General features: G+C 39.2%; 2 protein-coding genes and 1 pseudogene across 4 annotated transcripts in view; 1 reads left to right on the top strand and 2 right to left on the bottom strand.

The window, feature by feature from the left end:
- Positions 1–14,341, bottom strand: part of STRN3 (striatin 3) — a 96,189-nt gene extending 81,848 nt beyond the window's left edge. For both annotated transcript variants that reach the window (XM_081146122.1, XM_081146121.1), the window contains exon 1: positions 13,404–14,341. In XM_081146122.1, the coding sequence (XP_081002248.1) occupies positions 13,404–13,685 (282 nt within the window). In that variant the 5' untranslated portion in view covers positions 13,686–14,341. The remainder of the gene's footprint in view (positions 1–13,403) is intronic.
- Positions 13,145–20,357, top strand: part of AP4S1 (adaptor related protein complex 4 subunit sigma 1) — a 44,665-nt gene continuing 37,452 nt past the window's right edge. Inside the window, exon 1 of the mRNA XM_081146174.1 lies at positions 13,145–13,286. The gene's annotated coding sequence lies outside the window, so the exon portion shown is untranslated. The remainder of the gene's footprint in view (positions 13,287–20,357) is intronic.
- On the bottom strand, positions 19,465–19,674 carry LOC308562998 (small nuclear ribonucleoprotein G pseudogene; annotated as a pseudogene). The gene has a single exon. The product of its transcript is annotated as a small nuclear ribonucleoprotein G pseudogene (transcript).

Raw genomic sequence — 20,357 nt, 5'->3', positions numbered from 1 at the left:
TGGACAGATCTGCTATGCCAAAGCACCCATGTAAAAGGGAAAAAATTGGAGCCTTGAAAAAAGGGGATAGGGCATGGGTTGGTTAACTTGAAAATACTTAATCCCCCAGGTTCCCCTGAACCATCTGAAGGAGAACAAACCCACATATCTTTATTAATTGCTAATGTTACTCTCATCAGCTAGAATGGCAGAGTACAGACCTCTGAAACTCTCTCCATAAAAGCAATAAGAACACTGGCAAAAGTAGTAAGAATCTGTCTGTCCAGTGTGGGTCAGTGGATTGAACGTTGTCCCATGCACCAAGAGGTCACCAGTTCTATTCCCAGTCAAGGCACATGCCCAGGCTGTGGGCCTGATCCCCAGTGGGGTGTGTGTGCAGGAGGCAGCTCACATTTCTCTCTCTCCCTCTCCCTTTCTCTCTATCTAAAAATCAAAAGAGCATATATTTTCTTTAAAAAGTTGTAAGAATCAACTTTTTCAGAACTCTGGAAATTACAAAGGACTGTGGTAACCTGGGGAGTGTTTATTCAACAAATGTGACTGAATCTCAGTAAAAACAGCAAACTTTGTGGTGTTTTTATTTGCCCTATTCCCATCTACCCTTTCCCAGTTCCACATAGCCATGAAAACCAGCAGCCTACAATCATAGTGAAAGATCAGCAGCCACGAGAAGGGACAGAACAGGGTTGGAGCTTCTTAAAAATCCCATTCGCATAAAACTGTGATTATTTGCAATTCCGGTGGCTCCCTGGAAAACTCTAGTACAAAGCTGTCTTTATTTGACCTGACTGAGCTCATCTGGTGCAAACAGTTTTTTCTGGGTGCCTTTGGTGAAAAAAAAAAATCACAGGCAATTGTCAAATATTATGACTGCCTGAGGTGATGGATAATATTTGGGGCAAACAATAGGGTAATAAAAAGGCTTAAAAGGAAAAGCTGGGGAATGAGACATCCATGGAGACTCTGGAAAGTTCCAACATATTCCTGGAAATCTGAAAGGCTATACACAAGCATACCCTGTGCACAAGCTCAGAAAAGACCTGAGAGGGCCCTAACTCTTACTTCTGGCTAACCTTTAGGCTCTGAACAAGCAAGAAAAGAGAGCTAAGACAGAGTTGTAAACTGTCTGGCTGTGTCTTGAAGGCATGTCCCAATACACACATGGATGCCCCCCTTAGCAAAGAATGGAAGGCTTACATGTTCCAGGTATCCAAGGAAATGTCTGCCTACTCTAATAGCTTAACCAATAAGCTACCTAAACACAAACTTCAGTAACAACAACAAAAATTATAGTATTAGTTCCAAAAACTTACTAAACAACAGTAACAACAAATAGTAACAATAAACAATCCTGGGGAGAAGGGAGAATTCAATTTCTACAGTTGCTACATTATTTAAAATATCTAGTTTTCAAAAAAATTATGAAGCATGAAAAGAAAATATGGTTTATACATGGGAGAAGGTGAGAGGGGAGTCAGTATGAACTGTCCCTGAGGAAAGCGAACACTGAATTTACTAGATTAAGACTTTAAATCAACTATTTTAAATATGTTAAAACAACTAAAAGAAATCATGTTTAAAGAACTAAAGGAGAGTATGAGAATGATGTCTCACCAAAGTGAGAATATCAATAGAGACAAAAATTATTTTTAAAAAGATCAAATAGAAATTATAGAATTTGAGAAATACAGTACTTAAAATGAAAAATTCAATAGAGGGGTACAACAGTAGATATGCAGAGAGAAAAAACTATCAGCAAACTTGAAGATAGGTAGATTGAGATTGGCCAGTCTGAGGAACAGAAAGAATAAAGAAAAATGAACTGAGCCCCAGAAACCCGTAGGACACCATTAAGAATACCAACATAAACATAGGGAGGAGAGAGTATTTGAAAAACATTAATATACACATCCAAGATGCTCAACAAATTTCAAGTATTTGGGTGAGCTCAAAGAGATCCACAACAACACACATTATAACCAAACTGTCAAAAGCCAATGAAAAAGAGAATTATCTCAAAAACATTAAGTGGCTCATTACAAAGATTAATCACTGATTTCTCATCAGCAACAATGGAGGCAGTGGGTTGATATATTCAAGTGGTGAAAGAAAAAGACTATCAACCAAGAATTCTATATCCAAAAAACTATCCTTTCAAAACTGAAGGAGAAATTAAGACATTCCCAATAAACAAAAACCGTGAAAGCTTGTTGCCAGTAGCCTGTGCCCTAAAATAAATACTTAAAAGGAGCCTTCACGATGAAATGAAAGGACATTAAACAGTAATTCAAATCCATATGAAAAATACAAAATGCCAGTACGGGTAACTTCACAGGTAACTATAAAAGACAGTATAAATATATTTGTTTGTAACTTTTTTTCACCTATCTGATTTAAAAAACTACATTAAGCAGTAATTAGAAATATGTGTTAATGACTATACAACAAAGATGCAATTTGTGTGGTAATAACACAAAGGATGGAAAAAGGAACAGAGCTTTATAGAAGCAAAGTTTTTATATACTATTAGAATTAAGTTGGTATTAATCTAAACTAGGGAAAATATTAACTATAATCCCCAGGACAACCATGAAGAAAACTAAAAAAAACAAAACAGTAAAACAATGACAAAAGTTAAAATGATACACTAGAAATATCTATTTAACAATTTAACATAAAAGGCAGCAATAATGGAAGGAGAGAGGAACAAAAGGTATCTAACCTTCAGCAGTGAGGTCTTCCCCAGGGACCCTGTTTAAATAATCTTACACACAAATCTATTCCTTATCTATCACACCCTTCTCTGCTTTCCTGTCCTTTATAGCATTTATCACCTCCTGAAAAACTTTTTGTTTCTCTACCTACTAGAATTTAAGCTGCAAGAGGGCAGGAGCTTTATTTTGTTTATAGCTTTATCCCCAGTGCCTCACACACACACCTATTGAGTGGGCGCTCAATAAACCACCAATGAATGAATATACAAATGGAACAATCAAGAGAGATAGGCCTCATAAGAAAAAGAAATGTATCCCAATTTACAGTGGACTAAAAGAAAGGGGTATGTGTACACATGTACCATTTGTAGATTTGGTAGCAGGAATATAAAGAACTCTCCATCTGATGGGGTTCTATTTTCTTTAAACAGGAAGTAAGACATCTGCTGAGTTAGAGGGGGAGATGGTAGGGATTAAGATTTACAGAGAGTACCTAGCTGCCCAGCATGCATCTGTTGAAATTAATACCTAAGTCATATTCAAACTGTGATAGGTTTGATTGAGCATTGTTGCCTAGAATCGGCAGTCACGTGACTTCATGTAAAATTGTCCACCAAAATGTCATGCATTCTTATAACTTAAACAAAAAAAGTGCTCAAACTTTAGAAGAATCAATAAAAAGAAATGAATGCCTTGAACTCAGATTTTGAAAAAGCACCATACCTGATTAAGAGTCTACAATCTGTACATACTGAATTTATCAATTTTATTATCAAGTAAAAGTCAGTTATGCCACAAGAAGTAAAAACAGAGCCTTGAAGAGCTATTTGTATACCCATGTTTCAGCAGCATTATTCACAATAGCTAAACTAGCCAAAAGGTGGAAGCAACTCAAGTATCTATCCATTGATGAATGGATAAACAAACTGTGGTATATTCACACAATGGAATATTATTCAGCCTTAAAAAGGAAATTTTGACACATGCTACAACATGAATAAACCTTGAGGACATAATGCTAGGTAAAAGAAACCAGTCACAAATAGACAAATACTGAATGATTCCACTTATTTGAGGTACCTAGGTTAGTCAAACTCATGGAGACAGAGGGTAGAATGGTAGGTGGTTGTCAGGGACTAAGGAATGGGTAATTATTGTTTAATGGGTATTGAATTTCAGTTTTACAAGATAAAAAGAGTTCTGGAGATGACTGTGGTGACAGTTACACAATATGAACGTACTTAGTATCACTTAAGTATATACTTAAAAATGGTTAAGATGCTTAATTTTGTTATGTATATTTTACCACAATAAAAAATTTGTGGGAAAAAGTCAGTTATAGTATTGTTTTATGTATTAAAGCAGGAAAAATGACATTACTTTAAAAAATGACCATTACTTTAAAAAATTTCATTTCACTCCTCACCCAAGGATATGTTTTTTTATTGACTTGAGAGAGAGAGGGAGGGAGTGAGGGAGACATGGATCGGCTGTCCCCTACACATGCCCCAACCAGGGATTGAACCCGCAACCTGGGTATGTGCACTGACTGGAAATTGTACGCACAACTTTTTGGTGTACAGGACAATGCTCCAGCCAACTAAGCCACCCAGCCAGGGCAACATACTGTTACTTTTAAAGAAAAAAACATAACCACTTTTCTCTTTAGAGGTTGAGTTTAAATGGAAAGAAATCTGTACCATATGTCATGTTTGTTCATACCAGACAGCACAACAGAAGCTAAAGGTCTGAGGTACCCACTGGTTAGGGAAGGGGGTTTAAAAGCTGAACCTGGTTTACAAAAACTAGGATTTAAGGATACCAGAGCCTGGTCAGGCGTGGCTCAGCAGTTCAGTGTCAACCTAGGATCCAGGCAATTGGGGTTCAATTCCCGGTCAGGGCACATGCCCGGGTTGCAGGCTCGATCCCCAGTCGGGGGCGTAGAGGAGGCAGCTGATCAATGACTCTCTCATCATTGATGTTTCTATCTCTCTCTCTCTTCCTCTCCTTTCCTCTCTCTGAAATCAATAAAGATATATTTAATAAAAAAAAAAAAAAAAAAAGGATACCAGAGAAGGTGAAAACATCAGCATAGAACACAAAGACACTATGCAAACCAGAAAAATAGGGTATGACTAAAGGAACAACTAAAGGAAAGCCACGGAACTAAAGTTTATGTAAATCTGATAAGGTGAAAATGGGAAGAATCTAGGGAGAAAGTGACCATATCCTAATGGAAGATATAAAAAAGAACTGTGGAAAGAACTGACAGAAGACTTGAAGAAAACCAGACTCCGAAGAGTTCAGCAGAGACAGAATATTAGCCTGCAGGTAGGCTCAAAATAAAATGCAGCACAAAGATGATAAACTATTTCTTTATAGCTCCTTTTTTTTTTTTTTTTAATTACAGTGATGGACATCTGAGACCAACAGAAGTCTACACAGAAAGTTATCTGCAGAACTCAGAGAATTATAAGCTAAGAGGTTCAATTATGAACAATTAAAGATTTAAGAAAACTAACCTATGGTAAGGCTAAAGCAGATTAAAAGTCACTCAAGCCCGGCCCGGTGTGGCTCAGAGGTTGAGCATCGACCTATGATCCAGGAAGTCAAGGTTCTATTCCTGTTCAGGGCACATGCCTAAGTTTCATTCGGGCTTGATCCCCAGGAAGGGGCATGCAGGAGGCAGCCGATCAATGACGTTCATTATTGATGTTTCTCCCTCTCCCTTCCTCTCTCAGAAATCAATAAAAACATGTATATTTTTTAAAAGTCAAGTAATAATTTTTAATTTAACAAAAGGGTAAAAAAGCTCATAGCTACCAGTCAATGGTCACCAATATTTGAGGAAAGCATTAGGTAAGAAAGACGAGAAGCAAAACAAGAGAGAAATTCGAAGGAAACTGACAATTCAGGAAAAGAAAACTTCAACAAAAACTCTACTATGCTTAAAAAAATCAAAAATATAATACCTTTCTTTAAAAATTCAAGCAAGAAAATGTTTTTACAAATTTAATAGGATTGAAAAATACAGTTGAAGAAAACAACTCAGAAAATAGACTAAAAAGAGAAGAAAAAACAGGAAACAGAAATAAAACTTTTTATCAGCAGGTCCACCATCAACTGAAAAGAAATAGTGCCCTAAGGACTTGGGACTACAATAATGCTTCTCAAAAAAGATTAGTACTGCCTCCCCCAGGGGATGTTTGGAAACGTCTGGTACATTTCCAAATGTTCCAATAACTAATGACTTATACTGGCATTTAATGCCCGGGAGCCAAGGTACTCAAAGCTTGGCAAGCCCAATACAGTCCAGCACAGAAATGGTACTATCTAAATGCCTACAGTGCCCTCTATTGAGAAATACTGGACTACAGCGTAAAAGAATTCTCTCAGGGCCTAACACAATATGCATTTTCATAAAATTTAATAAAACCAGGATAAACAAAAGATACCAAAACAAATCACGCATACGAAAAAAGAATCAAGAATCAATAAAGCATCAAACTCTTCAAAAAGCAACACTGAAAGTCCAAAGACAAGAGAAATGCCTTTGAGATGTTTATGGCAACTTATTTCTAGCTAAACTACCAAACAAGTGTGAGAATAAAAGACATTTTTAAAAGATTCATCCACTTCCTAAAATTTACTTCCTATGCAACTTTTCTCAAGAAATGATTAGATAAGATATTTCAGCAAAAAGGAGGACTAAGCCAAGAACAAATGGGGAATAAACTCCAGTTTCAGGATAACTCTATAACAAGTCTTAAGAACAAGTCTAGATCAGAGCAAGGGAATTAACAGCTCTGGAAGGCAAGTTCTTCCCACTCCACTCCCTCCACACAAGAGGCAAAACTAGTAGATAATGTGATGTGCTTGCAAGTTTGAAAACCCTGATGGATTTGCAGGGCCTTTTAGAAAAATAGCAATAGATGCATATAAAACTAATAAGCAAATAAATAGCTCCAAGGAAAACAAAAAATGAACAGTAAAAGACAATTATTCACAGTACGCTTTTTGACTCACAATTATTCCCATGGTCATAATAATGTAAACACTAACAATTTAACTAGTTTTATTACCTATATTGGAATATGGTGAAAGGAGATGTAAGAAGTGTGATAGGCACTGGCCTGGTACTTCCATTGGTTAGAGAGTTGCCCTGATACGCCAATGTTGTGGGTTCAATACCCGGTCAGGGCACATACAAGAAGCAACCAGTAATTGCATGAATGGGTGGAACAACAAATCAGTGTTTCTCTCTCTAAAATCCTCGATTGTCATAACAGGAAGACTAAGGTAATGTTTAAATATTGCCAAAGACAAGTATAGTTGTATAATTCTATTTTTTAAAAATAAGAATGGCCCTTGCTGGTGTGGCTCAGTTGGCTGAGAGTCATCCTGTGTACCGAAAGGTCGCAGGTTAGATTCCCAGTCACGGCACATACCTGGGTTGTGGGTTTGATTGCCGGTCAGGGTGATAACGGAAGGCAACTGACGTTTCTCTCACATTGATGTTGTTTCTCTCTCTCCCTTACTCTCTCTAAAAATAATAGCTTAAAAAAGCTCATGCTTTAAAAAAATATAATAGCCCGGCTAGGCGTGGCTCAGCGGTTGAGCATCAACCTAGGATCCAGGAGATCGCGGTTCCCAGTCAGGGCACATGCCAGGGGTTTCGGGCTCAATCCCCAGCAGGGGGTGTGCCGTAGGGAGATCAATGACAACTCTCATCACTGATGTTTCTCTCTCTCACTCTCCCCCCCCCTTTTCCTCTCCCTGAAATCAATAAAGATACATTAAAAAAAAAATTTCTCCTTTAAAAAAAGAAATATAATAATTCTTGGCATACAGTAAGCGCTCAATAAATATTAGCTATTTATCTGAAAGCCCATTTATCAACACAGGTTTCACATCACCATTTATTTTCTTGGCATCCTGTTAATTTCTGGTTTATCACACTTTATTATTTCTAGAGTACAAGCTCCATGAGAGCAAGGTCCTTGCTTCAATCATCATTACATATCCAACTCCCTAGCACAAAGTAGCACTCAAATATATTCACTGAATAATTATACTACATCAATAAAACTCAAAGACTCAACATATATACGGGGATCTTTATAGTATCTAGTGATGGGAAGGATGATTATAAAAATTAACAGTAACAGGGAACAAAGGGGAATAAGGAAGTTAAGTGTGTTTTGTGGAGAGAAACAGCAGGCATGTGAGATGAACTGAATAATGGATGTATTGAATTTGAAATAGAAAAGTTAAACAGGAAATTAAAAATATGTCTGAGGTATCTGGAAGCCAAAGATACACAAGTGGTTAAGAACACGGCCTCTAGAGGCAGTCTGTCCAGGTTTATATCCCACTTCTGCTGCCTCCTAGTTGCACCATCTTGGAAAGATGATTACTTAACAAATATTCTAGTGTCAAGACAAAAGAAAAACTCAACAACAAAAGAAATCAATTGTGCCAACCTTATTGGGTTGTTTTTTAGGATTAAATGAGTAAATATTGAGGCACTAAAATGACACTTAGCAAAATAGTAAATAATAAATGTTAGGTATTAGGAGGGCAACTGATAGCTGAAAATCTAATTTCAAATTAAATACACAGTGAAAACAAGAAAACCAGAACCCCAGGTAAACTACATTTGGGAACAAAGAAGAGAAAACATAAAAAAATGAAAAGTGATAAGTGGACCAAAGGGAAAATAGGGAATTACAGAGTAGAAGCCAAAGAATGTTTTTTGAGGAAGAAAGTCAATAGCAGAAAATGCTGGTTAGGTAGATACGGTCTATAAAAAGGCCAAAGGAGCCCGGCCCGGCGTGGATCAGCGGCTGAGCGTCGACCTAGGATCCCGGTGATCGGGATTCGATTCCCGGTCAGGGCACATGCCCAGGTTGCGGGATCGGTCCCCAGCTGAGGGCATGCAGGAGGCAGCCGACCGGTGACTCTCTCATCATTGATGGTTCTCTCTCTCTCTCCCCCTCTCCTTTCCTCTCTTTGAAATCAATAAAGATATATTTAAAAAAAAAATACTTTAAAAAAAAAGCGGCCAAGGGATTTGGCAATTTGAAGGTCAACCATCAATAGAAGAAAAACAGCATTCTACAAAGTGCTTACATGTGCATTAAGGAATGAGTAGAACAAAAACACAAACTATAAAGCAGGGTTAAGGGATAAACGGAGAAAAAATTCTACGTTAGTAGTCCCCAAGCAATTTTCAACCTCCTTCATTTCATGGCCCACGTAATTAATAAAATTCTGTAACATACCAAAAAATATTTTGCCAATTTGGCCCCCCAAAAAAGATGTAATTTTGTTGTTAGTCCTCACAGGAGGATATTTCTTCCATTACTTTTTTAGAGGAAGTGGAGGGGGGGAGGGGAGAGAGGGGGGGAGAGAGGGAGAGAGGGAGGGGGGGAGAGGGAGGGGGAGGGGGAGAGAGAGAGAGAGAGAGAAACATCGATTGATTGGCTGCCTCCAGCATGTGGCCCCATTGGGACACGGGATCAAACCTGCAACCCAGGTATGTGCCCTTGATCAAGAATCGAAGCCTTGACCTTTCCGTTCCTAGGCTGATGCTCTAAAAACAGCACACGGCCAGGGCAAAATAGGCATAATTTTGATTCACTCACACCAAATGGCTACTGTGGTGGCTACTGTATTTTTATTTTATTTTTTTTGACTATCTAAGGGAAAAGAGGTCAATGCCCCTGACTAAATAGTCAGTTATTACGTGTTTTAAAAATTCTTACATCACACTAGCTGAAAATCGCCGCCCTAGACTTTTGGTTTTCAAGGCTTTCAAAAAGAAACAGGGAGAATGACATAAGGTTGTGGATTCTTAATCCTACCAAATAAAATATTTTTTACTCTATTGTACCCATGATTTGAAACAGAAAACTGCATAACAGCATTTCATAGTAGACTCATAAAAATCTTGTAATAGAAAAGGCACCTGAATTTGTAAATCATCATTCTTGACTACGCTCAGAAAATGCTGACAATAAAAGGAAACAGTGCAGAGGAAACAAAGTTCTCTCCCCTTAAAAATGAAGAAATCAAGTTACATGTGAGCAAAATATCTCCTGTAAGGTGAGATTGTTAGGTAGAGATATCTATCGTGTTAAGACAAATCTGTATGCCAGAGTGTGCAAACACAAATTAGAATTTTTATTTGCTGGAGAATTACTAGTTTTAGAATACAAATTCCTGGATTATATTTTCTATATATCTATGTCATGTTTTTATAGCTGGCAAACAAGCATTTTATATGCTTAAGTGAACTTTTTATTACATATCAACTACAGAAAAAAATATAAGGACATGTTTGCAATATACATGAACTAGACACATCATGGGGGCTCAAAATAACTTTGTTGAAATGTACTGAAGTGGAATATGCCACATAATGGTAGACAAAGAATTACACAACAGATTCCATTTCTATGAAAAATGTTAAGTTGACCATATAACACAGTGATTACAAGAGTGGTAATAAGAACACAGGCTTTGAATTCAGACAAACCTGGATTCAAGTGTCAACTATAATACTTTATAGCTGGGTGACCTTGGCAAAGTTATTTAACCTAAATTTGTCTCATCTGTAAAATAGGAATGGTACCTACATAAGGTTGTAATGCTGATCAAATGGCAGTTATAATTTTTATATAACATGAATTGCCAAAATCCTACAAAGTCCATTTTTTCCAAGTGCTAGATCAAGTCTCTGGAGGATGCGAGAGAGGCCTACATATTTTTTTAAAGTTTTACAAGTGATTCTAACCAGCATTCTTGTTCAGGAATCACTGCCTTAGAGCCCTACTAACAAATACTTCAGTCCAAGGTAAGGAACCCATACAAAGATAAAAAGAGCTTTAAGACAAGATCCTTTGGTTAGTTTCAAGTTTCTAAAACAGATCTTTACCCCAAATTCCTTTTAGAAAGAAAAAAACCATACTGCAAAGTTCTAATTTAAAATCTTTTCCAAAGCCAGGGAGACCACGATTCCATACTGAAATTTTACATCAAAATTAGGAGTATCCTAGCCTTTTTATATTCATTATTGAACAGTTTCATATGTATAAATGAACAGTGCACTGTATACAATATGTAAGCTGTCTTATTTGTTATCTTTATTAAAAAATAAGTTTACAGTTTAAATCCACTGATGCGTCACTTAAACCCTCCAAATAAATTATTCAACACATAGATTTTAAAATGTGCATAAGCAATCTTACTAAAGAATGAATGCATTTAAAGCAAATTCAACATTGCAGAAGCAAACCTGAAACCTTATTAACTAACCCAATAAAACATTTTAGAGAACTATATAGAATAAAAGTATATAAACACAATCACGAGCATTTTATTCCAAGAAAATCAGTATAAAATAATGAAAATCCCTGGAAAAAATTAAGAGTCTAGAAACACTGTAGAACTTTTTCAAAATAAGCAAGTAAAAGGGGAAAAAAAGCGCAGCGCTTTAACTGGCTATATCAAAGCTAATGTCAATAGTAGATCAACTGAAAGCAAACAAGCAAGTAAAAGGAATCTTCTTTTAAAGACTTTTCTATTACTGTCAAGGAGAGGAGCACCAGATGAGAAAGCAAGGACTAAAGCAGGCAATATAGACCTCATTGATATACAGATTTTACTAATTTAGACAAAAGACATGTTCTCAGCTACTAACATGACTGAAGCTTATGAATGACTAATGCAATTGCTAAGTTGAAAAGTGGTAGAATTCAAGCTTTTGTGCAACAGTACAAAATTCAAAAACACTATTTCGGACTGGTGAATTATCAGTGAGTAAGCCCAAGCCTCAATGCATCTGCAAATCCAATTTTTAAAAATAAATGCCTTACTATCTTCACTCACACATAATATTAAGTTTGCAACATAGTGTGGTAGAAAGTTGTGTGTCAACAGAACTCTATAAATCCCAGGTATTTTAAAGCAGACTATACATACACAAGTTAAAAGAAACAATAGGCAATTTTGACTTAAGCTTTTTGAAAGTTCTGTTTTTAAAAGTCAAATAATATATCAAAGCACAATTCTAAAACATTGAATTGACTAACAGGTGTGAATTTAAAATTAATTTTCTCAAAACTTGATAAGTGTCAAAATATATAACTACTCTTACTTTTTAAAAGTTTAACTTTACCCACTTTGTATAATCAAATAAAAGTTTACTAGTATAAAATCAAACTGAATATATGTATATGTATATAAATCTCTATATATTTCTTTGAGGGCACCCTTTCTAAGTTAATCCAAAATTCCTTCTTTAAACATATTTTCCTAACTATTCACCATAGGCATAAATGATATATATGTCAGTGAACAATACTGCTGACATTCTACATATATATATATATATATATATATATATATATATATATATATATATCAATCTTAAGAACAGGTGCAACATTAGATGCATGCTTTTTTCTTCTAAGCCTAAATTTGACCTGGAAATGATTTAAAAATGAACACAAATACCCCCAAATGTTGAACAAAACTTTTAATAAGATATAGCCATTCTGAAATCCAAGACATGAGCCCTTAAACTATCAACATCTTCCAAAAGTTCGGTACATCAGCCGATCAAAGTTTCACCTTAAGAGGATCGAGTCAGGCTTAATTATGAAGGGTCCTGAGGATATTTAAATTTGCTTCACCTCTGAGACAAGAACATTTTACTTCCAGCTAATTTTTTTTCAGTTGTTTCACAAAGAGAACACAGATAGTCTGGTTTGGTTTTTATGGGTAAAGAAAGGGGCGGAGGAGGGGGAGGCCTGGTGCAGGGTACCCTAAAAACAATCCAGTAAGGCATGCCTCGTCTTATTGCGCTTCACTTGACTGCGCTTCGGAGATGTGCGGTTTTTTTGCAAATTGAAAGCAAGACCCTCCAGGAGCAAAAATATTGCCACTCGCTTCATAGCGGTGGTCTGGAACCGAACCCGCAGTATCTCCAAGGTGTGCATGTACGGAAAAGGCTTTGATGAGTCAGTCCCTAAACTAAGGAAAAACTGAAGGAGAATCTAAGTGCATAAGGCAGCATCCCAGGTAAGAAGGTACTTAAAGTTGGCGGTAGGAAATGAAAGCTTCACAGGTCAGCGACAAGCCATCGTGCTTGGTAGCATCCCTGGAAAGAAGCGCGGTTGTCAAGGGGCAAGTGCGTACCAACTCCAGGGGAGGGGGCCAGACGTGCCAAATCGGAAAGGGGGGTGACCCGGGAAAAGGTGGTAAAATACCCATCCCAGTCCCTCTACTCGGGTTCTCCAAGAGGCACAAACAAGAGCGAGCTCAGTGTTCAGCAGCCGCACGCCGGCCTCTCCCACAGATAGGAGTTCAGCCCCAAGTCCGGGAGGCCCGGGCAGGCCGCCTCCAGAGGAGCCCCCGCAGACGCCATACTAAAAGCCAAAATGGCTGCCCCAAGGAAGCCCGCACCGAGCAGCTAGTGAGGATTGGGGAAACAAGCTTCTGCGGGAAAGGGGGAGGAGGGCTCTAGGAAGAACCGTGGCCAGGACCAACGCCGCCCGAGCCGCACAGGTAGGTTCCTCTTGTCTTAGCAAGGCAGCGGGCTCCCACAGAGGGAAGTCCGGTCCCCACCCCCCACCGGGAACCCCGCCGCCGCAGCTGTCCCGCACACCCATCCCAGCGAGGTACCTGCAGTTCGGCCCGCTCCACCTCCCAGTGCGCCCGCTCCATCTCGAACCGAGCCCACTCGTGCTGGATGTAGTGCAGGATCCCCGGGATAGTGTACTGTTGCGGCCGGGACAGCTCGGGGCCTGCCGGGGGAACCGCTCCCTCCGCCGCAGGAGGACCCGCGCCGCCTGCCGCTCCGTTTACCCCTGGTGAAAGGCTCATGTTCCCCCCAGGTCCCTGTTGCTGCCGTGGAGGGGCCCCCATCCCCGGGCCGCCACCACCGCCTCCGGCGAGCTCGTCCATTGTGTGTGGGGCCCCGGCCGGGGCGCTGGGCGAGACGCGGACAGCTGGGGGAAGGGCCGGGGAGGGTAGCCCCGCGCTGGCGGCCGGGCGGAGGCCGGCTGGGAGTGGGGCGGGGAGGGGATGGTTGCTGTATCCCTGCCGTGGGTCAGAGCTGGGAGCTGCCGGCCGCCGCCATTACAGTCCCTCCTCCATCTGCCCGTCTCACTCACTCACTTTAGGGAAAGGGGGGGCCGCGGCGGGAGGGGGTAAGGGGGCAGGGTTGGGAAGGGGATCGACGTAGGGCCGTCTCTCCCGCGCAGCATGCCGGGTAGAGAGCGCCGCCGTCGTCGCACTCCTAGTAGCCAAATAGAGTCCGGCCTCACCCTACGCAAGCGCACTGTGAACGCAGGCGTGCTCGCCGTCAGAGACGGAGGAGTCGCGGCCCCGCCCCTAGGCCCGCCCCCCAGACTCGCTGGGGACTCCCGGCGGCCGGGACCGGACTGAGGGCCGCGGACTCCGACTTTCGGGAGCGGGTCGGTCTCCCGCGTCCCGGTGATGTTTCCCTCGCTCAGTCAGCCGCCAGGCGTCGGTCTCCACCCCGAGGTCTCAGCGACGCGCCTGCCTTGGAGCTGAGTTTTAACCTTGGCCGGTGGCTGTGGCCGGCCGCAGCCCATCCCGGATTCCTGACGTTTCTCGTGCATTCCTCGCGTGTTTCGGGCAGTCCCAGAGGGCCGGGCCTCTCTCTTCGCCCGTCACTCCCTCGTGCTTTCTCTGGGCCTTAGCACCAGTCAGTCCCCGGGGCTGTGGGGACCTTCTCTCTCGGCAGGCAGCCCCGGTCCTTCCGGACGTGGTGAATGAAGCCCCGTCCGCGGCTCGAGCCCCCGCTTTGGTCCCGGTTCCGGGCTCCCGGTCCCCGTCGCAGCTTGTTCCCTTTCGCTTCCCGTCTTTCTCATTTCGGGGTGGGTTGTGTTTCGGGACTTGGGGAGGAGAGCAGGAGCGACTGTTTTTTTTTTTCTTTTTTCCTTGAGAGATGGGGAGGTAAGGAGACAGTTTAGATCTGTAGATGGTGGGTAGAGGGAGGAAGATAACTTTGAAGGAGACTGGTTGGACCTACAATTAGATGTTTTAGAAGTGAGCGAGCTTACAAGTATTTCATACCAGAACCTTCTGATGGAAATAAAAAATAAATGCATCGTGAATACAACTTAGAATCCTAGATGAACGGGTAAAGATGCTTTCTTGGCTCATTAAATGGTGTTTGAACGAGTATAATATACACATAAAGAACAAGGTAAACCTTTAAGTACCATAGTGTGTGTTTCTTATGTGTTTAGGTTGCCAGGAAACATCTTTAATGAACTGTAAGTTTCTGAAAGTTAATACAGCTAATAACCATTTGGTTGAAAAGTACGACAAAAATAATATTTAACAATATAATAAGGAAGTGAGGTTTAGTAATTACAGTTATGGAGGAAAATTGCATGTAAAATTGATTGCATTTTTAAATTTTTTTCTTCTCTACTGCAAATAAAATTTTCACAATGGAATATATGCGACCACTCAAGGTGTAATTTCTTTTTCTTTCTTTTTTTCCTTTTGAATATTTATAACAGTTTATTTGAACTAAGTTGACAACACGTCCTGGAGAGCAAAAGCTCAAATGCTCCCACACAGGGTGTAATTTCAAAGAGATAAAGTAATACATCTTATTCTATCATATCCCCTCTACTGTTATTATAGTTTAATAGAAAGCAGACTGGAATTGTTACATATGCTCCCATATTTTATTTATATGTGTGAAATGAGGTCTTAGGTTGCAGTATTATTAAGGATTATATCTCCATTTTATAACAACTAACATTCAACCTGCTTATGAGGCACCCACCCCACCCCCATTTCCTTTTTGAGGGACCTCCAGCGCATAAAAGTTCAGAAATCCCATGCTGCCTCAAGACCTATATACAACAAGAAACATTCGTGAGACAGTGTGATTTACCTCCATGATGTTGGCATCAAAAGAAGCAGAACTTGTGCGCTTGTATTTCCCACTGGTACCTCAAGCAAAGACTAGGTTTATAACCGTTTTTTTCCTCCCCGTTCACCTTCAGAAAACCAAAAAACTCAGCTCTTCTTCTATTATCTATCTTATTAAGTAGCGCTACGTCCAGACCTGAGGCCTGGCAGTCATTCTAGTACCTTTCTTTCACTCAGCCCCCACATCCAGTCTCTTTCACAGTAACATCTTTCATACCTATTCCATTATTTTCACGTGTTAATTTAAACCTTCCCACCTCTATTCGTCCTTTCCCCAACTGCCACTACCACTGATGCCTGAGTGATCTTCAAAAGGCAGATCCGATCCTGTCATTCCCTATTTAAAATCATTTAGTGATCACCAGATTTAGAATAGAGCCCAAGTTTTAGCATAGCATATAAACGTCCTTCAAATTCTAGAGGCTGCTATCACCTAATCTAACATCATAGCATCATGGCACCCTATCCTTCTCTCCAGCCAAACTGCACTGATTCTTCAAATGCATAAATACGTTTCATTTCAGGAATTTAACACATGCTGTGCCCCAGTACCTTTCCTTACCTTCTTCACAACTCAGTTTGAGTATTACTTCCTCCAAAAAGCTTTCCAAATCTCTGAATTATTTAGAGACCCCATCCGAATATCATCTCATGCGTTTCTCCTATTACTACAATATTTAAAATTGTCTGTACTGGTCAGTGACACTTATACTAGCACCTGCACATAACAGATCTTTGCAAATCTTTGCTTCACTCATTTACTTTTTAAATTTTTCTTGGCTGGCTACTGTTTTTCAGATACTCTGCTAGTCCCTGATGATCCACTGTGAACTAAGCAGACATAATCTCTTCCCTCATGTACTTTCCATTCTAGTTTTAGGCAAATTACTTAGCACCAACCACCCTGCCTTCCTCAGTATCTGTCCAGATCTGTCTTAAAACTGTCTCTTTTAAAATTTCTACTGTGCTCCCTATTTAAATAATTTCTATTGACCATGTCTACATTCACTTTAATTACATTTATTTTATTTTATTTTTTCTATCACTATTTATCCCCTCTGTGCCCTCTTCCACCTCCACCCACCCCACTCCCTAGCAATCACCGCACTGTTGTCCATGTCTGTGAGTTCTTTCTCTCTTTTTTTTCATTTTTGCTCCATCCCCACCATTTAATTATGCCTTTAATAATGTCAATGCAAGCCTTGGCCATGTTTTTCCCAGATCATAGTCATTTATCTGCAGGATTAGCTCCTAAAAGGGCAGGACCCATTCCCCTCTTCTTCAAAGGTGTACCTCCAGTGTCTGGGACAGTGAGATCCCAATAAATGTTTGATGAATAACTTAAATTTAAACTAAACTAATAAGAACATTCTTCCCCCCCCTCAATCATTTTTTATTAGTTTTTGCTACCACTATACCAGTAATCTCTTAGAGTTTAATGACCAGAACTGCTCCAAGTGTTAAAGGACACCAAAATTTTCTCCTCTGTTGACAGAATATTTTTTACACTGTTGACATTGCTTTGGGTCTATGACTCCCGACTGCACTCTTCTAGAATGCTGTCTTCTGTAGGTAATGAGCTTTCCCAGGCATATCACCTACAACTCACCTAACTGGAACTCCCTCCCTACACTGTGGCTGAGTCATTTCCTCTCTTCAGTCTCATTCTGGAAACTTCCTATTTGTTCTGTCCTTTCTTCAGTCTGTTCATCCCTGCACAACTCCCATTGATTCTCTCTGTTTCAGTATACTACTGATGACCTTTACAAATGCCTATTTATATCTTTAAACAGTTTAGAATTTTAGGATTTTTTTTTTTCTTTTCCGTTTGCTAATCTTAGAAACGTGTGCTTATTCTGGTTGCTCAAAAAGGTACTTGTTATGTATCCTGTACATATATTATGTCACGAAAAATATGTTAAGGAAGTCCAGGCTTTTAAATAAGTTCAGAGTAGTTAACACTCAGATGCCTTCTTCCCAATTATTATAAAGTCTGATGTACAAAGAGTTTTGACTCTGGCTTTGAGAACTATATGCTGCCCTATAATTACTTACCTGAATATGCAGGTGTGTACCTGACATCCTTTTAGCAAAGAGCTCAAACTGGTTCACAATCTAGTCATCTTTTTGCATCATCTGAAAAGTGGTGACAAGTATTCTTACTTCCATGGGAAGGAGAGAAGGCTGAGATAAGAGTTCTGTGTCACTTCCACAGTCCCTTAGTAAAATAAGAAGTGGTTCCCACTCTTATATCAGTGATTATGTATATTTGAAAACAAGTCTCCCTTCACTATTCTGCCTCCTGCTGTTCTATCAGTGGGCTCAATATTGCTGTCTCTGGTTCCCAAATCAGATGCACTTTTTGTCTGATTTATTTTGTCTTTTTAAAAATTTATGTTTAGTTGTTAACATACAATATTAGTTTCAGGTATACAACATAGTGATTTTTACACCTTACATAGGGATTACCACATCATTTGTACTTTTAACATCCTTTCTAGGTAGCTTTGAGGTGATTCAGTCACTTGGGGAAATTATGTAGTGTTTACGTTTATAAATGTAGAGAACAAATGAATATTAGAGCAGAGGAAGATCTTTGAGAAGAGCTGGCATGTGTTCAAAAACCAAAGAAGCAAACTGTATAATGCAGATGGAACAGAAAAGGAGGAGTCAGCTTTGACCCTCATGGTTTGACCTGCCAAATAAGATCAGATGTCTACTTCTCATTACAGTAGTTGCCTGTGGCTAAGAAAATTGTAGAAATACATTGCAGGGCACTTGAACTATTCAAATAATATATTTGTGGTAAAGAAAAGGAAAATGATCTTCACAGATTATAGACAAATAGGCACCAAAACCTTTAGGAAACTCAGCATGCTATATAAAATTCTAGTCCAAGCTCATTCCTGAATTGTCTCCTGGGTACTACGAGTCAGAAAGCGGTAGGCTGTGATAATATTGTATAATAGCCAACTCACAGAGATGTCAAAATGGAAGGAAATAAAGAATTGCCTGGAGCTGAGTCCCTCCTGGACATTGGCTAAAAGTGAACAACTAGGTCTATAAACATGAGAATCAAATGACTGGAAAATGTGACAATGGGAAATGGTCAAAACTTTCCTAGGTAATAATTTAACAATCTTGGAAATGTGGTTTGTCTCTGTTGGAGCAACAGGGGAGAGTGTTCAAAATAATGATTCCAGACACATTCACCTTGCCTGAGAAATCTGTGTTCCAGACAGTTTTCTCTTTGGAGAATGTTTTCAATTCAGCACAAAATTCACAAAAACTTATTTTTTATAACAACATATCTTTAAATGATAGTAACCTTTAGTTTTGTCTTTCTTTTAGCAGACTAACCTAAAGTACATGACAATTACCCCACACAAAAAAAAGATTGAAGAATTTTTAAGAGCATTTTAAAATAACTTATTGCCCTTTGCTGCTTGTTTTATAGGTTTCAATGTAGTGATTCAATATTTTAAATTGTCCATCGACCTTTTTTAAACTTTTTATTTTGAAATTTTTCAGTGATGCAAAAACAAAAATATCTACATTATCAAATATTATCAAGATTTTGCCATTCTTATTTCAGCTATCCCACTTTCTGTGTGAGGATTTTTTCAACTGATACAAAAGAGTATTTAACAAAAAGTTTGATATGAAAATGTAATGGGTCCATTTTTACATCATAGTACAATGGGCCCTTTGGAGAGGAGATGTGTGGAAGCAATTGATTTCTCCGGTGAACACAGCGTGTTTATACTTATTCCAAGGCTTCTAACATGATGATACTATTTCTTCCTATTACCTCCATTCCAGTATTGTTGGAATGTTCTGTTGCGTGCTATTTGCCATCATCACACATTTATCTAACATAAGATTCAGAAAGGGTTCAAATCCCCGCAGTATTCCTTGGACATGTCTGCCACCACTTAATTTCAATGATAACTTCTTGTCCATAAGTTTTCAACTCAGGAGGGGGAGCTGTACTCCTAGCATCTACTCAACAAGCTCAAAGATACCTTGAAACAAGTCACAGCCTTGCCCTCGGCAGGCCCCAGGAATGTTTCAAAGTAAATCCTAGACATATTATTATATTGGCACATGCTTCTCTAAGTATCTTCAACAGATTAGTACCTTTCTTTTTTTTTAAACATCCCACGATACCACTATCACATCTATAAAATTAATAGTAATTCCTTTATACAGTCTAATGCCTTGTCCAGAGTCAGTTTCCTTCGATTATCTAAAAGATTGTGTGTGTTTTTAAAGAGTTGGTGGTTTCAAATCAGAATAAAAAAAATTTTTTAAAATCCACGTATTTCATTTAGCTGATATGTTTTTAGTTCTTTTTTGATTTTCCATCTCCTCACTCCCCAGCATCACGCTATTCATTTGTTGATGAGACAAAGTTAATTTATCCTGTAGAATTTCCCACGTTTGGCTGATTGCATTTTTCTGGTATTATTTAGCATATCCCTTTCCGCTCCATATTTTCTATATAAACTAGAAGTCAGGTGTAGAGGCTAGCATTGATTCTACTTTTAAGTTTTATGGCAAAAATACTTCTCTATTGGGGATGCAGTGTACTTTCTAATGTATCACACCAAGCGGCTCGTAATGCCTAGTTGTCTCCATTTTAGTAATGTATGAAAC

This window comes from Miniopterus schreibersii, assembly GCF_964146895.1.
Source record: "Miniopterus schreibersii genome assembly, chromosome: 1".
Classification (NCBI taxonomy): domain Eukaryota; kingdom Metazoa; phylum Chordata; class Mammalia; order Chiroptera; family Miniopteridae; genus Miniopterus; species Miniopterus schreibersii.
This window is presented reverse-complemented; position numbering and strand designations above follow the sequence as displayed.